The sequence below is a fragment of the Pipistrellus hanaki genome (genome assembly GCF_964339955.1).
Source record: "Pipistrellus hanaki genome assembly, chromosome: 10".
Classification (NCBI taxonomy): domain Eukaryota; kingdom Metazoa; phylum Chordata; class Mammalia; order Chiroptera; family Vespertilionidae; genus Pipistrellus; species Pipistrellus hanaki.
In genome coordinates this window covers 55,541,675-55,563,995 of record NC_140512.1, presented here as the reverse complement: position 1 = coordinate 55,563,995, position 22,321 = coordinate 55,541,675, and the positions used below count along the sequence as shown (strand labels likewise).

At 44.1% G+C, this 22,321-nt stretch overlaps 1 protein-coding gene across 3 annotated transcripts in view; it reads left to right on the top strand.

Annotated features, from left to right (window-relative positions):
- STRIP2 (striatin interacting protein 2) overlaps positions 1-22,017 on the top strand; it is a 37,614-nt gene extending 15,597 nt beyond the window's left edge. For 2 of the 3 annotated variants that reach the window (XM_084897198.1, XM_084897197.1), the window contains exons 10-21: positions 1,096-1,331; positions 1,579-1,644; positions 2,269-2,332; positions 3,082-3,153; positions 6,434-6,508; positions 7,416-7,513; positions 7,969-8,095; positions 10,429-10,529; positions 14,610-14,676; positions 18,173-18,277; positions 19,142-19,346; positions 19,953-22,017. In XM_084897198.1, coding sequence (XP_084753324.1) covers positions 1,096-1,331; positions 1,579-1,644; positions 2,269-2,332; positions 3,082-3,153; positions 6,434-6,508; positions 7,416-7,513; positions 7,969-8,095; positions 10,429-10,529; positions 14,610-14,676; positions 18,173-18,277; positions 19,142-19,346; positions 19,953-20,203 — 1,467 coding nt within the window. In that variant the 3' untranslated portion in view covers positions 20,204-22,017. The remainder of the gene's footprint in view (positions 1-1,095; positions 1,332-1,578; positions 1,645-2,268; positions 2,333-3,081; positions 3,154-6,433; positions 6,509-7,415; positions 7,514-7,968; positions 8,096-10,428; positions 10,530-14,609; positions 14,677-18,172; positions 18,278-19,141; positions 19,347-19,952) is intronic. The other variant, XM_084897199.1, reaches the window with a different exon arrangement.
- The last annotated feature ends 304 nt before the right edge of the window (positions 22,018-22,321 follow it).

The following is a 22,321-nucleotide window of genomic DNA, read 5'->3' as shown; positions in this document are numbered from 1 at the left end:
TACTTTGGCTTCTATCCCCCAGTCCTGACAGATGCCTGCACTATCATGATATGACATTGTGATATTGCCTTACAGATCCAGGTCTTGCCACAGGGTCACTGACCTGGATCTCAGCACCTGTAGTTCTTTAGCACCCAGAACAAGAGTTAGGGTAGGGTATAAGGACCCAAAGCACCTGAACAGATGTCCTAGAAAATCCCTGTACTGGATGTGTGGCACTTTCCTATTTTCTCAGCAGCAAGAAGGCTTACTCTGAGTCAACCATACTTTTGTCTGGCCCCAGAACGAAAGGCTTACATTTGGGAGAGAACAGGTTAGGATTTTAGGTATAGTCTCCATCTCTGGAAGGTCAAAATGACAAGGTGCACTGAGACCATGTTCCCATGAACTCATTTGTGTGATCTGCCTGAGTTCACCAACTATAGGTGTCTGGACCAGACACACTCAGTTATCTAGCCTATTATCTTCAGTGAGATTTTTTTTTAACCTTGATTTTTTTTTTTATAAAGTAATGTTTACTCATTATAGAAAATTTGGAACAAATATAAAATGAGAAGAAGGGATAAAAAAAATCACTCACAGTCTTAACAACCAGAGGCAGTAACTGTTAACTTTTTGGCCTATTTCTGTCCACTCTTTTTCTTTGTGTGACAAAATTTAAAATTCCAAACTCGCTTTCCTCTGCCTAGCAGCAAGCTTCTGTTTTTCTTCTTCCTCAGTCAGCCAGCTGGTGTATGCCCACAGAAGGCAAACTAATTGAATGTTCACTTAAGCAAAGCATAATTAGGAAGGAAAGTGCTGGTAAAAAAAAAATTTTTTTTAAAAATGGCATCAGTTCTTTCTGAAAGCTAAGTAGCTATGACTTGGGGGTTATCTGTGCTCTGTGCCCTGTCCGTTGGCTTGATTGTCTGAGAGTTGCTTGTCCTGGGATCGGGCCTGGTCGGGACAGTAGGGTTGAAGTTGGAAGTGGATCTTCTCACAAGAGCTGGGTGCTTACTCCATGTTTCCTGAATTCTAACAGCCTGTGAGGAGGGGGTGACCTCAGACAAGGATGCCCAGGGTGAGATCTCTGCATACTTTCCTTCCCCCACCCAGCAACTCCTTACTAAGCAGGACAGCCTGGACATTTACAATGAAAGAGATCTCTTTAAGACTGAGGAACCCGCCACAGAAGAGGAAGAGGAGTCTGCTGGCGATGGAGAACGAACCTTGGACGGAGAGTTAGACCTGCTAGAACAGGACCCTCTGGTACCACCTCCACTTTCACAGGCACCCCTCTCCGCTGAGCGGGTGGCTTTTCCCAAGGGCCTACCCTGGGCCCCAAAGGTCAGGTAGGTTTGAAAGATAGGGACCCTGAACTTTGGGGTTTCGGTCATTGAAGACCCAGGGTGGAGGGGTCTTTGTGTGAAAGGCACAATAAGCTGGTCTGAGAGTCAGAACGCCTAGGTTCTCTGTTGGCTACTCTCTTCCCCCACTGCCCCAGTCCTCCAATTGGAGGGGCAGGAGCCCAGAAAGGTTCTCTCTCTCAAGGTTTGCTTTTCTTCCCTTCTTTGGGCTTCATCTCCACCGTCCTCTCAGACAGAAGGACATTGAGCACTTCTTGGAGCTAAGCAGGAACAAGTTCATCGGATTCACTCTGGGGCAGTAAGTGACCAAATCATCAGAATGGCTATAGAGTGGTTCTTATGGGGCCGGAGTGGTGGCTTGGAATGAGAAATGTTGCTGGGTCGTCACGATACAATAGGCATGGGCAGCTCCCAGTGATTACTTTGGGTTCTTTCCATGGATTTTTTCCTTCTAGTTTCTTAGGAGAACTGTTACACTTTTGGCCAGTGTAGGGCCTTGAGCAACAAGTCATGTCCCTCTTGGGATTCAATTTCCTCATAAGAGTGTTGGATTACGAGTCTCTAGCGGCCCTACCTACTCCAATGAGCCAGGATTCTGTGAAGAAGAGACACGGTCAGAACAGATTTAGTCTTTCTCCCCATCTCCCTACCCTCATGAATCCTTCCCACTGGCCTCTACAAAACCTGAGAAGGCATGGTTATTGGTATTTCAGTCAAAAGTGACATTGGGCTATCTGCAAAGTGAGTCCTTAAAGGACCAGACAGAAATCCTAATTTTCAAAAAGTTTCTGTAATTCTCTGTGTCCTAAAAGCAATCACAGGGGACCTGGAAGCTGAAAGTGGCATGGTCTATGTGACTCCAGGGGGAATGAGCAGTTCTTTATACTTCTGAAGCTTATCTAGTGTGTCTTGCATTTCACAGGGACACAGATACCTTGGTTGGATTACCCAGGCCCATCCATGAGAGTGTGAAGACCCTAAAGCAGGTGACCAGGGTGGGCACTCAGTCTTCAGGGATAGTGAGCCATCAAGGCAAGTTGGATTAGTGGGGTCCTCGTACTGGGTAGTACTCTTCTACCAGAAACATTCTGAATCTATTCTACATTTCCCTGAAGGCGTTTTGGCCAAAGAGGAAGAAATCGGGCCTCTCCCTACTTACCAGTTTTCTATATTCAGATAGATGAGAAAGTTATTCTTCCTTCCTCTCATTCCTTTTCCCTCCTTCCACCTTTCTCTCTCTCTTCTCATTTTTTCCTTCCTTTCCTCTCACTTCTCTCTCCCTCTAGACGACTAACTTCCAAAGGTTCAGGATCGAGTAGCAGGTTACTACTCTGCATCTAAAGTGTGTGAGCACAAAGACTAAGATACACAGACCTTGAATCATCCCCTACCCCATCATCATCATCACTCCATGTACACGTACACATGTAGCAGAAACCTCTGGGCAGTGGTCCAGGGGCAAGGGCCAGTTTCTGGCTGGTTGAAGGTAAATGCTTAGATTTTTGCTGCTCTTCAACAATTTGGAAACACGGAACAAACAAACACTCTATATGAAATACTTTGCTCAGTGTTAATGGTGCAAATCAGACTCCTGCCTTCAAATAGCTCATGGCCTACTTGGGATGAAAGATCCATAAATAGGACATGTTCCTTGTCGTTGAGGAAGTGAAAGCAAGAGACTGGTACACATGAGACCAAGGCCCTCAGCCCCTTGTTGATGTCTTATCTTCCCCAGCACAAATACATCTCCATCGCAGATGTTCAGATCAAGAATGAGGAGGAGCTGGAGAAGTGCCCCATGTCTCTGGTGAGTTAGAGCCCTGCACAGGAAGAGGGCAGGAGGAATGTGTTTGCAGTGCTGTCACAGAGCATGTGTGCATGTTTTGAGGATCTTACTATGTGCCAGGCAAGACAAGGTCCCTAATTTCACAACATGTTAAAGAAAATTTAAGTAGAATTATACTAGTATGACAGACTACTTTAGATTGGATAGTCAAGGTAGGTAGAACTCTTAGAAGGTGACAGTTACGCAAGATATGAGGTACAAGAAGGAGTGACCATAGAAACATCAAGGGAAAGCATTCCAAGCATAGGGAACAGCTTTTAACTATGTGAGAGCGAAGCTCGGGGCATTAGATATCCTATATAATAAAAGGGTAATATGCAATTGAACTGAAAGGCAGAATGACCAGTCACTACGAAGTACACTGACCAGGGGGGGGGGGGGGGCGCCGCCTGACGTTCAATGTAGGAGCTGCCCTCAGCCTGTAGGCCCTGATCGCCTGATTGGGGCCTACCAATGAACTTCTTGATCCCTTTCCTCCCCCCCACTGCCCCTCCCCCCAACTGGCAGGCTCCAATTGCCCGATGGCTAACTGAGACCCGGGGGTGGGTGGCAGGGCCACCTGGGAAGATAGCCCTGATCTCAGGTCAGGCCTAGGGACTGTAGCTGCGCACGAATTTCGTGTGCCAGGCCTCTAGTGGTGAATAAAAGGCCTTTCAGGTGGTGGGCCCACTGGAGCATGGGAGGGGTGGGCTTGTTGGAGATGGTTTGGATCAATTTTATGCAGGACCTGTAACAAAATAGGGAGCTTAAAGTTGATTCCCAATACAAAGGGAAACCTTTGGAGATGTTAAATAGGGGATAAAAAAATATAAATCTGATTTGTCTTTTAAGAAACCATTGGCTGCTGTGTAAAGAGTGGAAGTGGGAAGGTCAGTTAGGAAGCTATTACAATAGTCAAGGTGAGAGGTGGTGACTTGTGCTGGAGTAGAGAAAAGTGAATGAATTTGAGTTGTATTTTGGAGGTATAACTGACAAGCGTTGCAGTTCAATTGGATGTGGATAGAGACAAAAAGAGGAATTGAAAATAAGTACCATTTGCCAAGATGGGAGTTCTGTTTTATCAACGGTTCTATTTTGGTCATAGTAAGTTTTAAATATCCTCAGACACTCATGCAGAGCAACCGAGTGATTAGATATATGGGTCTAGAGTTCTGGAGAGCGGTCTGGCCTAGAGAAGTAAATTTGGAAACTGTTGATGTGGACAGTGTTAACAGCCATAGAACTGGCTGAGATGACCAAGGGAGGGGGTAGATATAGAAAAGAGGACTAAACTCAGGACAAAACGCTGGGACACACCAAAATGTTGAAGGTGGGATGAGCCAGGAAAGGTGCCGACAAAGAAGAGTAAGAAAAACACTCAGGGATGTGGGAGGAAATCCAGGATGTTGTGATACCATAAAAGCTAAGAAAACAAAATATTTCAAGAAGGAGTGGCCTGGCCAGCATGGCTCAGTGGTTGAGCTTCAGTCTATGAACCAGGAGGTCATGGTTCGATTCCCCGTCAGGGCACATGCCCAGGTTGTGAACTCGATTCCCATGCAGGAGGCAGCCAATGAATGATTCTCATCATTGATGTTTCTATCTCTCCTTCTCCCTTCCTTTCTGAAATCAATAAAAATATGGTTGTTTTTGTTTTGTTTTTTTAAAGAATGGAGTGATCTTCTATGTCAAATATTGCTGATAAATGGCACGTAATAAGAACAAGGTGTCCATTGAATTTGGCAACATGAAGAAAACTGATAACCTTGAAAAGAGCGACCTCCAGTGAAGTGGTGGGGCTAGAAGCCTACTTGGTGTGTTGGAAAATGAATGTAACAAAAGGAAGCAAACAATTGACATATACAACACACGAGTTTTATTGTGAGAAGGATACCGTGTTTCCCCGAAAATAAGACATCCTCCGAAAATAAGACCTAGGCCAACTTTGGTAGAAAAAATTAATATAAGACACTGTCTTATTTTCAGGGAAACAGGGTAATAGAACAAGTGTGGCAGCTGAAGGAGGATGTGTAGTCAAGGGAAAATGTTTTATAGCTAGGTGACACTAGAGTGTGTTTACATCCCAAAGAGATGATCCAGGAGGGAGGGGATACATACAGAACTGCTATGTTTGACAAAGGAAAAGAGTGTGAGATTCTAAGCACAAGTGGAGGGCTGGCCTGTCATGGGAGCACAGGTGGTTTGGTAGATTTGGCAAAGAGAAGATGAGAGTGTGCCTGTCTGGTTGCTTCTGTTTTCTCCATGAAGTATGAGGCAGGGTGAGCAACTCTGGAGGGACTGTGGGGCAAGGGGGTTGATTTGAGAAAGAGGTGATGTGAAATAGGCCTTTTGGGTAGCACAAGGCAAGCACACAGGATTTCCAGGCTTCACTGAATGCCCATTTAAGACTTTTGCTTATGTGAGCATAGTTGAGTTTTGTGAGATGAAAGGGGCTTAGTTACCTACCTCGGGTTCTCATGGCAGTGACCCTTGCCCTGTAATAGACAGGCCTTGGGTGAGGAAGGACTGCATTACCCAAAGATGACAGTGGCCTTGAGTAGCCTCTCAAGCACTGGAGGTCTCTGTCTCCATTCTCTGCTAAAAGGCTTAGAGAGTTGTGCATGAGGGGGCTGGTCAGAAAGGAGAAAGGGATACTGTAGGGGCTAATAGAGGATAAAAATAGTTTATACCTAAAAGCCTATCAGCCAGTAGTCCTTCCTGCTTCTCCAGGCCATAGGCTACCCATCTCCCTTATTAACCCCCTCTGTTGAGTCACCTACCTTTCCCTTCTGGCTTCAAAGCATTAGTGCTCTCAGGTGGCCTCAGATTGACACCGTGGGAAGTGGCTCTGTGTGGGCTGTCTGTTCCCAGTGTCCCAGGCATACCTGCAGCCTGAATGAAGTCCACATGTGTTCAGCAAAGCAGTGTCTGAGCCATCTCCTAGCTGGGAGTTTGACTACTGATCCAGCTGGGACATGGAAAAAAGAATTCGGATCGACTCCAGATAATGTGAAAACCAGAATTATAGCTCGTTAGGGCTGGAAGAGCCCTCAGAGTTCATCCAGCCCAGCCCACTGATCGATAGAAGGGGGAATTAGGACCCAGATAGGGAAAGTAACTTACCCAAGGTCATATAATGAAACATCAACACAGCGAGGGTAGAACCTAGGACTCCTAGCTCAGTGCTTTTTTCATGCCACACTTCACATAGCCTCTGGGCAACTGGGACATGGCCTGTGTAACTGTGTGTTTCCTGACACAGGGGGAAGAGGTCGTACCAGAGACGCCATGTGAAATCCTCTACCAGGGCATGCTGTACAGCCTCCCCCAGTACATGGTAAGAGATGGTGGGGTAAGGACATGGTAAGAGATGGTGGGGTAAGGACATGGTAAGAAGTTGCCCTTCTTTGCTTCAAGGAACAGACAGCTGAGAGTCATTTCAACAGCTGACACCCATCGTTTCAGCTAGTTTCCTGAGCTTTGACTCCTCAGTCAAGGCTTTCTCTAACTCTTTAGACATCTGAGCTTTCCTCGGGACTCCTGCAGTCCTTCCTCACCCAAGGCCTGTCTATTACAGGGCAAGGGTCACTGCCATGAGAACCCGAGGTAGGTAACTAAGCCCCTTTCATCTCACAAAACTCAACTATGCTCACATAAGCAAAAGTCTTAAATGGGCATTCAGTGAAGCCTGGCAATCCTGTGTGCTTGCCTTGTGCTACCCAAAAGGCCTATTTCACATCACCTCTTTCTCAAATCAACCCCCTTTCCCCACCGGAGGGCTTGGTGAAGGGATAGAGATTGAGATGGGAATCTGTGCAGGGTGTATTGGGGGCCCTAGTCCCTCTGAGGTCGCTATGGTCTCATGTTCTAGATAGCCTCAGGCCAAAAATGGTGATGATGCTAATGGTCCGGGCGAGAGGAAGGAAAGGGTAGAGGAAGAGAAGTCTTGCTTGTACCTCCCATTTTATTTCTAGGCATTGTCCCCCTCACTTTACCTTTTCCATCTTCCTCTTTGGAAAGAGCAGTTTTGAAGCACAGCAGCCTGTCAACTCCCTTCTGGCTCCTGAGTCTCACAGGCAGGCCTCTCAGGACTGGGCCCCTGCTTGGCCCTCTGGAGGCTGGGGAGATTTGGTCATTGAGGGAAGGACTTAGAGGAAGACTTTAAAACACTTCTCATAGGACTGTGGAGGTATTGGAAACTAGCCTTGTAGAATGGGATGGATTCCTCCTTTTCTACTTTCCAGATTGCTCTGCTTAAGATTCTGCTGGCTGCAGCTCCCACCTCCAAGGCTAAGACAGACTCTATCAATATTCTGGCAGATGTCCTGCCTGAGGAGATGCCGTGAGTGCTTCCACTGTGGCAGCTGCTGGGTACTAGCTGTCTTATCTGCGAGGTGTCTCTAGTCCCCACCCCGCCTGGTTAACACAGGGATCATCTCCAAAGAGATCCCCTTCCCCCACCAGCAGCCCCTTTCCACTGTCGCGCTCTCCGCTGTGCTCTTTTTAGCTCAGCATGGAGGGTCTGGAGGGCAGTATGCGTGCCAGTGACGGGCTGCACAGGCTTGTGGGTGGACATTACCAAGGGATGAGCTCACCAAAGGAGAGGGAGAAACAGGGATCAGAGGAGCTTTTCTACAAACAGGATTATCAGCAGGAACTGGAGGTTTCCCTAGCACAGGAATTGGGGTTTCCTAAGCTCTGGCTCTCCTGTGCACATTGTATCCGACCCAGATATGTATGTATATAGACGCGCTCTCCGGCCACCCTCGGCATTGACCCCTCCTATCCCTATCGTAGCGTCACTGTTCTCCAGAGCATGAAGCTGGGCATCGACGTGAACAGGCACAAGGAGATCATTGTGAAGAGTATTTCCGCCCTGCTGCTGCTCCTCCTCAAGCACTTCAAACTGAACCACATCTACCAGGTGAGCAGCTGGGAGCGCTTCTCCACGGTCTTGGTGTCCCCTAGGCGCTGTCTCCTAAAGGGCCACGGGGGACCTTGTAATCCAGCTGAGGATCTTTCAGCCTTTTCTTTGTCTCACTCAGGGAATCAAAATACTGGTAGCTGTTGTACAAGCTTGGGGTGGAGATATGGTGTGGGGTGTGGGGAGCTGTTCTAGAAAGGTGTTGATGTCTATGTCCTTTGAACATTATCTGAGGGTTGTGGGTAGGAATCTCTGCCCTGCCAGCTTTAAAACAATGGATGATAGGATTCAAGCATTCTACAAAAATGAGGGAGGGGTTGGGAGGAGTGAGGAACATGTTGAGAATAGTTTTCTATGTGTGAAGCACCTTTCTAACATTTGAGATATAATTCTGAATAAGGCACAGTTCTGGCTCTTAAGGGCTTAGAGGTCTTGTAAAGGATACAGATACATAAATGTCCAATCGTAGAGTGGTAAGTACAGTTAAACATTGGCTGGTAGGAAAATGCCTAATCCAGCTGAGGTGAAGTGACTTCAACCGGAGTCCTAAAGAGAGATTAGCTACAATGTTGAGCAATTAGCTACAGTGTTGTTGAGGAAAGAGCACAGGAAGCACTTCAAGCAGAAAAGCTAATTTGTGAAAGTCCCTAAGGCTGGAGGGAACAACAGGGAGCACCAAATAAAACACCTGAGAGTGCACAGCTATTAAGTACCTGTTTCCTCATCAGCGTGTTGTTTGCCATGCTAAGGAGTTTAGACTTGGTTCTTCTGTAGCTTTGCCAAGGTGAGGGGGAAGGTGGAAGCAGTGAGTGGATGGTCGCTGTGGTGAGACCACCGGGGAGAGGAGGTTGTCATTCCTGCAGAGGCTCTGCTCTATTTTCCTCCTCTTTTTTTTTTTAATTTTTTAATATATTTTATTGATTTTTAACAGAGAGAAAGGGAGAGAGATAGAGAGCCAGAAACGACGATGAGAGAGAAACATCGACCAGCTGCCTCCTGCACACCCCCCACCGGGGATGTGCCCACAACCAAGGTACATGCCCCTGACCGGAATCGAACCCAGGACCCTTCAGTCCGCAGACCGACGCTCTACCACTGAGCCAAACCGGCTTCGGCTATTTTCCTCCTCTTAAGTCAAACCCAAGCTTGCTGGTGGGAGAGTAGGTTCTCAGAGTGCAGGGGAGGCCCTGCAGGGTCTGTGTCCGTGGCGGGTTTAGTACATTCAGAGACATCTGTAGGTGTGTTAGCGTGTCCTGGGTGGTGGAGCAGCAGCAGGGCTGGGAGGAGCTGGGCTTGGTGGGAAATAGCGGTCCTAGTAGAGAGGATTGAGGATGTGTGCTTGTTTGCTTTTCATGGTGGCAGTAGGTGGATCAACAGACAGACAGGTAGGTGGCTTATGGGTTTTGCCAGTGTGTGTCAGTGTCAGTAAATCTTGACAAGGCACGTCTAAAACTGGAAAAAGTTTTCCATCACTTGGTAGCTTGCTACCAAGGCTACTTTTTGGTAATCATGAACAAATAGAGGATATAAAACAGCACAGTTTTCTGCTTTTTCAACCCATTTTCTGCACTGTCCTAGCAGTCTAGATTCTGGATCTGGAGAAAATTGTGTCTGATGCTCTTCAGTGTATCTTGGGCAAAATCCTAGTGGCAGCTGTCTCCACTAAGTCTTCCTGGACACAAACCCCATCCAGATTCAGGAGAGCAAAGTGAAGCCCCTGGGCTGTGTGGTTAAGCTCATCAAAGAGATCCTCGACTTATTTTCCATGCAGTATCTGTTGACTGAAGGGCTCTTGTTGATTCGTCCATTACAATATGATATTCTAAGTACAGGGAACCATACAGACTGGCACCGGAGCCCACATTCCAGTGGTCCATTTGGTTAAGTGTTGTCTCCATGCCGGCTGAGTGATGCCAGCAGTTGCTGGGTGAGTTGCACCTGTCCTGGCTGTATCAGTCACAGTTGAAACACTGTGAGCCAGGGCTTTGGTGTGGAAGACAGCTCCCTCGGGGTTGCCTTCCTTTCCTGTTGAGCTTAGAGCAAATCTCACCACAATTCTGCTGATCTGTAATAGGGCTTTCTTTCCGGTTTATGTTGTGTGCTTTTGGTTAAGAGTTTGCAGCCTATATGACACTGCAGATTGTCCCCCTCCATGCAGGATGGATGGCGAGCTGGAGACGACTCCCCCCTTCCCAGGCAGAAAGACTGGTAACACAGGCGACCAGTGGATATCGTTAGGGATGGATATTAGATTTATATTAGCTTATTTTTCATACAGATCCTTTCTTCTACCCCAAATAAGCAGCCCTTTCCACTTTGATCTTTTAATTCAGTTTGAATATGTATCACAACATTTGGTATTTGCCAACTGCATTCCATTGATCCTGAAATTCTTCAATCAAAATATTTTGTCCTACATCACTGCTAAAAACAGGTATGGACTCTGGACCATTTTACTTCAAAGGGGCTAGTTTGGGATGATTGAGAAAAATTACATTGTTTCTGAGCCTGTCAGTTCTGGTGTCCCAAGTTCCTTCTATTTTAGAGCTATTACTATTTAATTTCCTTGAAGTGTTAACTGCTGGGGTATATGATTTGGCCTCGTCACAAAGATATATGTATTTTTAAAATTTTAAAAACTGAAAAATGTCATGACTCAAAGTAATAAAACTACAACGGTGAAATTTCAGCTTTATAGCTTGTCTGGCCAGTCCCAATCTTAGTATAAATCATAAGTTGGATTAGTTACACGACTTTGTAAACTGTAAAGTGTTATAGAGGATTTGTAACTGAAAAATAATAGATAGATCAATTAGTAATTTTTAAAATTAGATTATTTTTCTATCCATTATTTCATTTACTCTCCAAAGCAGTTTTAAGTGGTATTACAACAAGTTTTATTTCTCATTTCACCAATTAGGAAACAACTTAGGCTAATTGACTTGCTCAAGATTAACATGCTAGTGAGACTTGTTAAGTAAGCAGCAAAGACAGGATCGGATCAGAACACAAATTGCTTTCTGATCACAATTGTGAATACAAATTGCTTTCCACTCCTCCAGCCACGTGGGGACATGGCAGAAAGGGAAGGTCACGGAACAGATCCTTGTTCCTTACTTTGCTGTTGCCATGAGAACTGGAAGCCTGTGAATCGGTAGAGTCTACCAAAAGTGCTTTAACAGAGGCAAAGTTTCTAAAGTAGAAGGCGGATTACTTGGACTGACTGGGGAGGGGATAGGAGATGGTGCCTCACCAGTATGTCTGTACTGCCTGAAATTCCTCCATGAGAGGCAGCTTACTTATATATAGTTTAAAACACACACACACTCACACACACACACACACACACACACACACACACACACTCACACAGAACCTGAAGTCATGAGGCCTCCATTCCTGGCCTGGATCTGCCATTTGCTAGTTATGTAATCTCAAGTAAGACACTTTGTTTCTCTGAGCCACAGTATTTCATTCTTTAAAATGAAAATAATACCTCTTCTGACTGAATCATAGAGCTTTTATAAGCATTAGTTAAGATAAATATATATTAGAGTGATTTAAATACTTTTTCTTAGTTGAAGGAAGCATTGGAGAATTCAGGGGTTGTTGTTTTTTTGTTGTTGTTGTTTGTTTTGTTTTAACTACAGGAGACTTATGCACTGGCCACCTTAAAAATAACACTAAGCACTAGTTGATTTGACTCAGTGGATAGAGCATTGGCCTGCAGACTGAAAGGTCCCAGGTTCGATATCGGTCAAGGGCATGAACCTCAGTTGCAGGCTCAATCCTCAGCCCTGGTTGGGGCATGTGCAGGAAGCAATTAATCAATGTGTCCCTCTCATGTGGATATTTCTCTCTGTATTTCCCCCTCACTAACACTCTCTATAAAAGTCAATGGAAAAATATTCTTCAGCCGAAACCAGTTTGGCTCAGTGGATAGAGCATTGGCCTGTGGACTGAAAGATCCCAGGTTCGATTCCGGTCAAGGGCATGTACCTTGGTTGTGGGCACATCCCCGGTGAGGGGTGTGCAGGAGGCTACTGATCGATGTTTCTCCCTCATCGATGTTTCTAGCTCTCTGTCCCTCTCCCTTCCTCTCTGTATAAAATCAATAAAATATATTTTTTTAAAAAGAAAAATATCCTTCCATGAGGATTAACAAAAAATAAAACCAACACTAAGACTTGCTAGTTGAATTACCAGGAAAAATGGAAGTGTAGGTTGGGCTAGGTAGGGGCCACAGCTTCATGAAGGCACCTCTGTGTATCAGTCAGCCTTTTTACTTGTAAGTAAGTAAAGCCAGCTAGACCTGGTTCACACATAGGAGGTAAACTGTTAGAAGGAAATGGGAGGTAGATCATCTTGAGGAACCTAGGACAGGGATGCAGCTCTGAGCCCCAGGGTTGGTTGGTGTATAGTATGGAGAGCCCAGGAAGTCCTCCACCTCTCTCTATAACACCAAGCCCCTGGTGTCATCTCTCCACTCCAGTGTCTTCTCTCACTTGCAGATACCCTGTTTCCCCGAAAATAAGACAGTGTCTTATATTAATTTTTTCTCCCAAAGTTGCGCTAGGGGATGTCTTATCTTTCCATGCTCTAGGTCTTATTTTCGGAGAAACACGGTAGTAGTGTCTGTTTCCCAGTGAAATATGCCCACACGAGCTCAACATGCCCTGCCCCATGCCACTCAGACTGAATCGGCTCTCAATCCTTGTTCCACATTCCCAGGTTAGAGGTCTGCCCCTGGATCAATCAGCTGAGGCTGGGAAGTTGGGTTCAGGAGCCAAATGCACTCCTGGGCCTAGAAGAGGAGGGGCCAACAATCCAATATGCGCCCATCGAGATCATTTGGAGTTGAAAGAGTGATAGAGCCAGACTATGCCATTTGCTAAGGTTGGCCTGGATAACATGGTGTTCCTGTTTACCACCCATGGTATACTTCACTATTGCATAATCCCTGAGAAACGTGGAGCACCCACAGCTCATTATTGCAGTTTCTTGTGGCTCTTACACTCTAGATATTGTAGGAACTTGTAACTTTCTTTTATTCCCCTTTAGGCTAGAATTCAATTCACTGAGATTAGAATAAATCCATCTTTGATTTCCTGCCCCCATTTCCTGGTCACCAGCACCTACTTTGCCGTGGGGCTTTGTCAGTGGGAGGTGGATAGCTGAGTGGGTAAACCAGCCCAGAATGTTCTTTCTAAAGGAGCAGCAGAGAACTGGCAACCCTGGGAAAATCTAATAGAGTGAATTAAGATGATGAGTAACATTGAAGAGAGAGCCATTGACCCCTCCTCTCCTCCCTTTGTTTCCTAGGCTATCTTGGTGTGTTTCCTGGACAAAGGCAAACATTTCTAGTGGGATAAATTGTTGCCTTTTGTTTAGATAGAGTTTGACTTTCGAAATAGAGACAGGTCCAAGAAACCCCATTCTCTTCTTTGTAGCCCCTGCTTGCAACGTCTTTTATGTATTTCCAACTGCATTAGTTCAGATAGATTGGTAGTTTTTCAATTTTGTTTTGTTTTGGTTAATCCTTACCTAAAGATATTTTTTTTTCCTATTGATTTTTAAAGAGTGGAAGGGAGAGGAGGAGGGAGGGAAAGAGACATTGATGTGAGATGTCTGGGGCTGGGGATCGAACCTGCAACCCAGGTAAGTGCCCTTCACCGGGAATCAAACCTGTGACCCTTTGGTCCCCAGGGCAACACTCTTGAGCAACCACTGAGCAACACGGGCTAGTGCAAGATTGGTGTATAAACCTCATGGAGTGTCCCAACCAGAAGTATCAGAGATTACCTAATTCTGCCTTGTACTAATGAAGAAGGGAGAAGAGAAAGGAAAGAGCTGTCATTTTAAGGGACTTCCTATCATCATGTAGTGCCTTATTTCTCCTGCTTCCCTGGGTTCACCTCAGAGCCTCCAGCTCCTGTGGAGGCAGATGCTGTTACCATTCTTGGGCTACTAGACTGGCCCTGCTGTAGGACGCTGCCTGTCTCAAGCTTCCTATAGGGGTAGCTTATGTTATTATTCCCTAGAGCTCCTGGCTTTCAGAAAGAGACACAGAGTCTGCGTTGCATCTTCACGTTCACAATTTGTTAAGTGCAATAAGTTTCAGCAGCATCTCTAAAAGCACCATTACATTCACACATATACACAAGCATATACTTAAATACAGAAACTCAAATCCGACCAGTTTACATATCCCCTTAAAGAAGGAAGGAGAGAGATGGCTATCCCGAGCTCTCTTTCTGCTCTCTTTTGCCTCTGCCAGATGGGGGCCAGCTGGAAGCACTCTGTTAGTTCCTCTCTGTTAGTTCCTCTCCATGAGGAGAGGAGACTGGAGCTGGAGTTGCCTGGCACCAAAGCCCTCAGTTTCAGCTAAGGTCTCTAAGCAATTTGGGAAATAGATAGGGCCTGCTGGAGAGAAATAACCCCTGCCCTTTATCATACAGCTGTTTCCTGCCATTGCCATTTACCTAAAGCCTGTCCTTATCTCTGCATCTTGCAGCATCTCGGTCCTGGATTACCCTTGCTGTACCATCCAGGATTTGCCAGAACTGACTACGGAGAGTCTGGTAAGCAGATACGGATTCGGTAGCCTTTGAAATGCCAAGTAGCAGAGGCTGGCACTTGCTCTTCCATTGCTTCTCTAACTCCATATGCCCTGGTTTGGGAGTCTCAGGTTTATAAAGGCATATTAGCAATAGCACAGCGCCAGGAGGGGTTTAGAGCTGCTGACCCAGTTGAGAATAGTTTGGAAAAGCTGTACGTAGCATTTTGTCAAGAAAAGCGTCAGTGAAGAACACTAAAGAGGAGAGGAAATTTTAGGACAATAATTAGGATGAAACTGAATGTGAACATCTGCGCAGAATGGCAGGAGAATCTCTTCTGGTCATCCCAAATAATTATCTGCCTTTCTGCTGTGCCACAGGCCATTCACTTTTCATTTCCATACGGGTTATAAAACCCAGGAGTGGTGCTTCGGAAAATACCTGCCTACGTCTCTGAGGCAAAAGTCAATATAGCCACAGACGGATGACCCAGAAAATTCTTCATCCTGGAAACAGCTCTAGGCAAGCCAGAAAAGTCCCTCAGAGTTATTCTTTTTAAAAATATACATGTTTAAATTGATTTTTAGAGAGAAAGTAAGGGAGGAGGGGGAGAGAGAGAGAAACATTGATGTGACAGTGTAACATCGATAGGCTGCCTCTTGCATGCCCCCTAGTAGGGATGGAGGCCACAACCGGACATATGCCCTGACTGGGAATCAAACCAGGGGCCTTTTGGTGCATGGGACGATACCTAACCTACTGAGCCAATCGGGCCAAGGCCCTCAGAGTTATTCTTAATTCCAGGAAACTGACTGATGAATAGCATATTGAAGACCAAGTGTCTATCTCACCATGTATTGCCACAGCTCCTTAAATATTCCTCAGTCCTTACCCTCACCCCGTTGCATTGGAATTTGTATCAGTTTCTCCATTTGACTGAAAAGTCCTTGAAGTAAGAGATAGAATTATCATCATTTTTATATCACCAGAGTCTAGCACCACGTTTGGTATATAGAAGGAGCTCAACAAGTGCTGAGTGGTCAGATGACAGCACACATGTGTGCCACAACCCCAATTTTAACACCTGCAAAATGTTGCATCAAAAGTCTATTTTGGTCCTCACTGGTTTGGCTCAGTGGATAGAGCATTGGCCTGTGGACTGAAGGGTCCCAGGTTCAATTCAAGGGCACATGCCCAGGTTGCAGGCTCGATCCCCAGTGAGGGGAGAGGGGGAGTGGCGGTAGGGGGAAGCTGATCAATGATTCTCTCTCATCATTGATGTTTCTATTTCTCCCTTTCCCTTCCTCTCTGAAGTCAATAAATATATTTTTTAAAAGTCTATTATGTAAAAACAGAATGATACCTTCCGTGGTACAGGTTTTATAGATTTTTAGCTTGGAGGGGACCTGAGAGCTTATTTGGCCCAAGCCTCTATTTCAAAGATGAGAAATGTCCATTGAATAAAATGACTTTTCATGGTTCATGGTTCATGCTTCATTCATGACAGACCCTGAATTAGAGAAAAACCCATGTCCTGAGACACTAAGTCTAGCACCCTTTTAGCACCAAGGCAGAAATTCTGTCTTATTTAGATGTGGTCTCAGCAGCCAAGAGGCGCTCCTTACCCTTGCAGAGAGAGGTAATAAGTTGTCTAACCTTGTTTATGGTCATGACATTATTCAACCTTTAAAACAACTATGAGATTGGTATTACTGTTTTATGGATAGAGAGTTAAGTAACGGCCAAAATTTTACAGTTGAATGTAGCAGAGCAAAGATAGAGACCTGCTTCCCTGCCATTCAAAGTTGAAATGAGAAAGTGGAACATGGATAGCATTAAAATTCTGTTAGTAGGATATTTGAAAATAGTCAGCTTTTATGACCTAAATCTATTTTTTTTTTAATGGATGTGAGAGAGAAACACTGATCAGTTGTGTCCAATACATGTCCCCACCAGGGATTAAACCCACCCAGGTATGTGCCCTGACTGGGAATCGAACATGCCACCTTTTGGTGTACAGTACAATACTCCAAACAACTGAGCCACAACTGCCAGGACCTGAATCTGTTTCTTGGTACAATGTGTTCTCTGTATCTCTTCAGAATGATCTTTTAGGATATAAGCATAAAATTATTTAACTAATTGTAATGCTTCTGAGAAGACTTCATTTTTATGCAAGAGTGGATGAAAGCATTGTCTAGTCTTAATAATAATACAAGTTCATGTTAGGTATTTCATCTCCTTTCTATGAAGCAACAGTGGCACCTGGTGGTTCAGTTGGTAACCACAGTTTGTTTTGTATTTGTGTGAACCTATGTAAACAGGCTTAAGTAACCAGCAAGTTTACACCACATAGGTGCTCAATGTAATGGTTTATTTGTCTAAACTAATGGCTTCTATACTCAGAAAAGACTAATATTTATATGAGTAAGATTTATATCTTTTTTTAGGCTCAATTAATTAAATTCTTGACTAGGAATGGAACCAGGGACCTTTGGGTTCATAGAACAATGCTCAACCAACTGAGCCACACCGACTAGGGCTCCCTAAAATTTTTTTTAATTAAATCTTTATTGTTGAAAGTATTACATATATCCTCTTCTCCCCACATTGACCCTTCCCTGAAACTTTTTGTTCCGTAGTTTTATGTACATCTTAGATGAGCCTAATACACTCAAAAATCTTGGATGTTCAGTCCACATTACGTGTATTACATTTGTTTGCTTCAAATCAGTTTGGGGGAGGAAAGGTAATTTCCCATTCACCAGACAACAGTTCATGTCTATAATCTTCTACTCCTGCATTATGTTATCACTTCGCAGACATGAGGAATTTCCAAGATGTTAGTTTGGCCATCATGCATACTCATTAATTTATATAGCTTCTGTCAGCAGTATATATTTAAAGCCCTCCAAATCCATAAGGACTCTATTTTTGTCCCTGAATGATGTTTCTATGAGTATATACCTGTTTCTAATCTGACATCCATCTGTTACTTCTTGTTGGGTGCTCACAAGATATTAAGAAACATGCAAGAGAAATACCTGGTTAGCATTAACCATCTGCCATTTTTTTTTTTCCATGCTGGAGAATTAAGCAATTTGCTGCAATATGGTTTAATAAAGGAGGGTGAGTTGATATTTAGAACCCAACCACAATGAATACCAGACCCATCCAACATACTTTGAAATCTACCAGAATAAGTCTGGCAGTTACAAACATAGCTTATATAAGTGCACAGTGTATGGGGTAAAAAGGAACTCTTCTATGATCCTAAATTAGAAAGCTACACAAGAAAGCTTGCTTGAATGAAGTTCCTGTGTTTGTGTATAATGTTTCTAACCAGATGAAAGACATTACATGTTTTGGCCTCAGTGTGTGAAAAGCAGGATAGTGAGGAGGTAGCATTTTATATGGAAGGCCTCATCTAAATCGACCAACAGTGACTTCCAGGCTTGTGGGTGTTGAGTGAAATAAGTCTTATGGGTGTTGAGATTATGGTGGGCATGCCTTATTACAGGAAGCTGGAGACAACAACCAGTTCTGCTGGAGGAACCTCTTTTCCTGCATCAACCTTCTGAGGCTGCTCAATAAACTGACCAAATGGAAGCATTCCAGAACCATGGTGAGTGGGACTTCTGATCATGGAGGTGTCCATCTCACAGAGTTTTTTGAAATCTTCAGTTAATTTGTATGGACTTTCTGCTTTGTAAGCTCTATAGATAGACACTGAATGCTATGTAAGATTTAGCCCCTCCTTCCCAGCCAGTGTTGCTCAGTGGTTGAGTATTGACCTATGAACTAGGAGGTTCTATTGCTGGTCAGGGCACATGCCCAGGTTGCAGGCTCTATCCCTAGTAGGGGATGTGCAGGAGGCAGCCGATCAATGATTCTCTCTCATCACTGATGTTTCCATCTCTCCCTCCCTCTCCCTTCTCTGAAATCAATAAAAATATATTTTAAAAAAAAAGATTTGGCCCCCCCAATTCTGGTAATTTATTCTATATGAGAGAAGTATTTACATTTATTTTTAGAGAGCTGGATGTGGGTCCTCCCTCAGGGCAGCTCTGGTAGGGAAGTTAGCATTATATTTGAGTTATAGTCACAAATCGCAAACGATGCAGCTCTATGGTTATTCATTGCAGCATTGTTTGTAATTATGAAAGATTAGAAACAACCTAAATGCTCGTTAATACAGGACCAACTGGCTAAATAATTATATCCTTATAATAGAATATTATATAACAAAAAAGAATGAGGCAGATACCAGAAACTTTCCGTTGTGAACTATAAATGGAGTGACCTCCTTGGTGGAGCCTGGACTATAGATTTCCAAAAGCTCCCCCGGGTAATCTCAGGTCAGCAGTATATATTTATAGCCCTCCAAATGAAGGAGGGTTAGCTTAATTTGTCTCTGAGTTGGAAACTCCAAGTTAACTTTATATTTTTATCTGTCTGTCTTCACTCTCATTCCTCTTCAAACGAGCAGATGCTGGTGGTGTTTAAATCTGCTCCAATCTTAAAGAGGGCCCTCAAGGTCAAGCAGGCCATGCTGCAACTCTATGTCCTGAAGCTGCTAAAAATACAGACCAAGTACCTGGGGCGCCAGTGGAGGAAAAGCAACATGAAGACCATGTCGGCCATTTACCAGAAAGTGCGCCACCGCATGAACGACGACTGGGCTTACGGGAACGGTGAGTACTCTCAGCGCTCTCGACAGCCAGGCGTTGCCTGATGTTTAAATAAAACTAAACGTTTACTCTATTCTCGTGGCATTTATTGTTGCATATTTTGAGTGAGAAAATATGTGATTATAGGTTAGGTGCTGATGTAACAAACTTTAAGGCAATCCTCCAATCCAGCATATACCCCATCCTATGAAAATCCATTTTATTAAATAAACTGAGAGATAATTACCCCCTTTCCAAAACATCCCTTTCTTTTTTTAAAATATATTTTTATTGATTTCAGAGAGGAAGGGAGAGGGATAGAGATAGATAGAAACAAAAATGATGAGAGAAAATCATTGGTTGGCTGCTTCCTGCACCCCCCTTATTGGGGATTGAGCCTGCAACCAGGGCATGTGTCCTGAACCAGAATCAAACCTGGGACCCTCCAGTCTGGAGGCCGAAGCTCTATCCCCTGAGCCAAACCAGCTAGGGCCAAAACATTGCATGTTTTAAAAATTTACAGAAAAGGAAATTCTGAACAGTTCCATTGTTGGTGTCCTTAGACCATGCTCTGGGGTGAGGGGAGCAGCGTCCTAAGTTATATACATCTTCCTCCTCTCCTCCCACCAGACATCGATGCCAGGCCCTGGGACTTCCAAGCAGAAGAATGCACCTTAAGGGCCAACATCGAGGCTTTTAACAGCCGCCGATACGACAGACCTCAGGACTCCGAGTTTTCACCTGTGGATAACTGCCTGCAGAGTGTGCTGGGCCAGAGGCTGGATCTGCCCGAGGATTTCCACTGTTCATATGAGATCTGGCTGGAAAGAGAGGTGTTTTCACAGCCCATCTGTTGGGAAGAGCTGCTCCAGAATCACTAAGCTCTTGTCAACAAAGCATCTGCTCGGTGGGGGTTGGCTCCAATAAATGGTGCTCTGCCTACCCTGCTCATTCAGCCTTCATTTCCAGCTTGTCCAGGGGAGAGCTGGCCCAGGCCAAGGACAGCAGGGTAGTTCAGGGCGACCTGTGGGCTATGGTGCTTGTAGACAGTGCAAGGCTAGGATCCTAAATCACAAAAAATTGATGAACTTATACTGGGGTCATTTGGATGCCCAGTGACCTTGGAAATCTCCTGTTGGATCCGTCCTTCACATGCTCTTTTGTGGGACTGCTCTCTGCTTTAGTTTTACCTAGAACCAGCCTGGCCCCTGCTGGCCCCAAGTGTGCAGATAAGATTATGATGGCCTCTGGACCATGGCATTCGTCATGGTCATGAGAGGTGCATGTCATAAAAGAGGGAGAATATTTTCTTCTTGCTCACCCTGTACTCCTAGGACTTACCAGAGGTTTGGCAAAACTAACTTTGAAGTTAAGTTGTTTTTGTTTTTTTTTTAATTTAAAATTTTGACACTAGTCCTGGCCGGTGTGGCTCAGTTGGTTAGTGTCAACCCATGCATCAAGGGGTCTCGGGCTCAATTTCCCATCAGGGCACATACCAAGGTTGCTGGTACAATCCCTGGTCAGGGCACATACAGGAGGCAACCAATCAAGGAAAAACATATCCTTGGATGAGAATTAATATTTTGACACCTCTTTCTAAAGTCATTAACTCTTAAGATAATTTTGGAGCGCCTGCACCTTCTTTGTAAAGGATGATGATTTACAATTACCTAAATACTGCATGTTATTGAAAGGTATATTGTGTAAAGTGTTTTCCCTTGATTTTCTAAGAGATCTATAGTCAATGTGAATATTATTTTCTTGTGAACTCTGTATAGGGCATGGAGTGCTCTGTCACAACCAGTGCGAACAGGCCTCCTCTAGGGATGTTCCATGTTTTTTCTGAAACTACCTTAGTCTTAAAATGTCTGAGTACACTGCAGAAATTCATTTTCATCTAATTCATTTTTAAATGACCAATTAACTACAGATTTTATTTATTGATATGGCATGTCCATTTGCATGATCAATTATTGAACAGCAAGACAGCTTACCATTTTTCTTCTATGTTGATTAATGATTATTTTATTTTCTGTTTTTCCTGTTAGTGGTTTCAAAGTGTCATGTGGAGATTTAGCAATACTGTTTCTACCTAAAAGTATTGCACATTTCTTTGAAATATAAGGGTTTTTGTACCAACCGCTTTAAACTTCTCTTACAGCAGAATCACATACTTCCCACAGAAACAAGGTTTTTTAGGAAAGTCTGATTCAATCAGGATTATTTTATTTCTCTTCTAGCCCCATAATTGCCATCTATATTTTCAAGCTTTTTTACTTTAAATCCTCTTTCTCCTAACGTAGATATTACTGAGTCTGTTTAATAACAACACCAGGCCATTTAATTGTGCCAGGAGACCTAATCAAAATTGGCTTATTTATACTCTGTCCTTTGTCAGCCACAGCCTCTCTGGAAGTCATGATGGCATTTCAAACCATATCCAAAGGAACCATACCAAAACTAACCAGAGCTTGGGCCTCACCTCCTTGTGCTGTTAGGCAGTGGGATTTCTGTTTTTATGGATAGGTCCTGTGAATGTGTGATGCATGGCATTGCTTTAAATACTTTGTACATTTTGCCCGAAGAGGATGGCAGTCCTCATTGCAATCAAAATAATTTACCGAGCATATCATTGTGAACCCTATTAAACTATAATTTTAATGTAATTTCAGTAAAAAGATAATTTTCAAAGAAAGAGCAGTCATTTATTTCGTTTAAAGCCATATAGTATTAATTTGTGTAAAGTACAAATAAGTTGCCCTTTTAAAAATATGCACATTGCCCTAGCCGGTTTGGCTCAGTAGATAGAGTGTCCCCGCTGCTGACTAAAGGGTCCCAGGTTTGATTTTGGTCAAGGGCACATGCCTGGGTTGTGGGCTCCATCACCAGGAGAGGGCGTGCAGAAGGCAGCTAACCAATGATTTCCTTTCATCATTAATGTTTCTATCTCTCCCTTCCCCTCTGAAATATATATTATATAAATTTAAAATATGCATGTG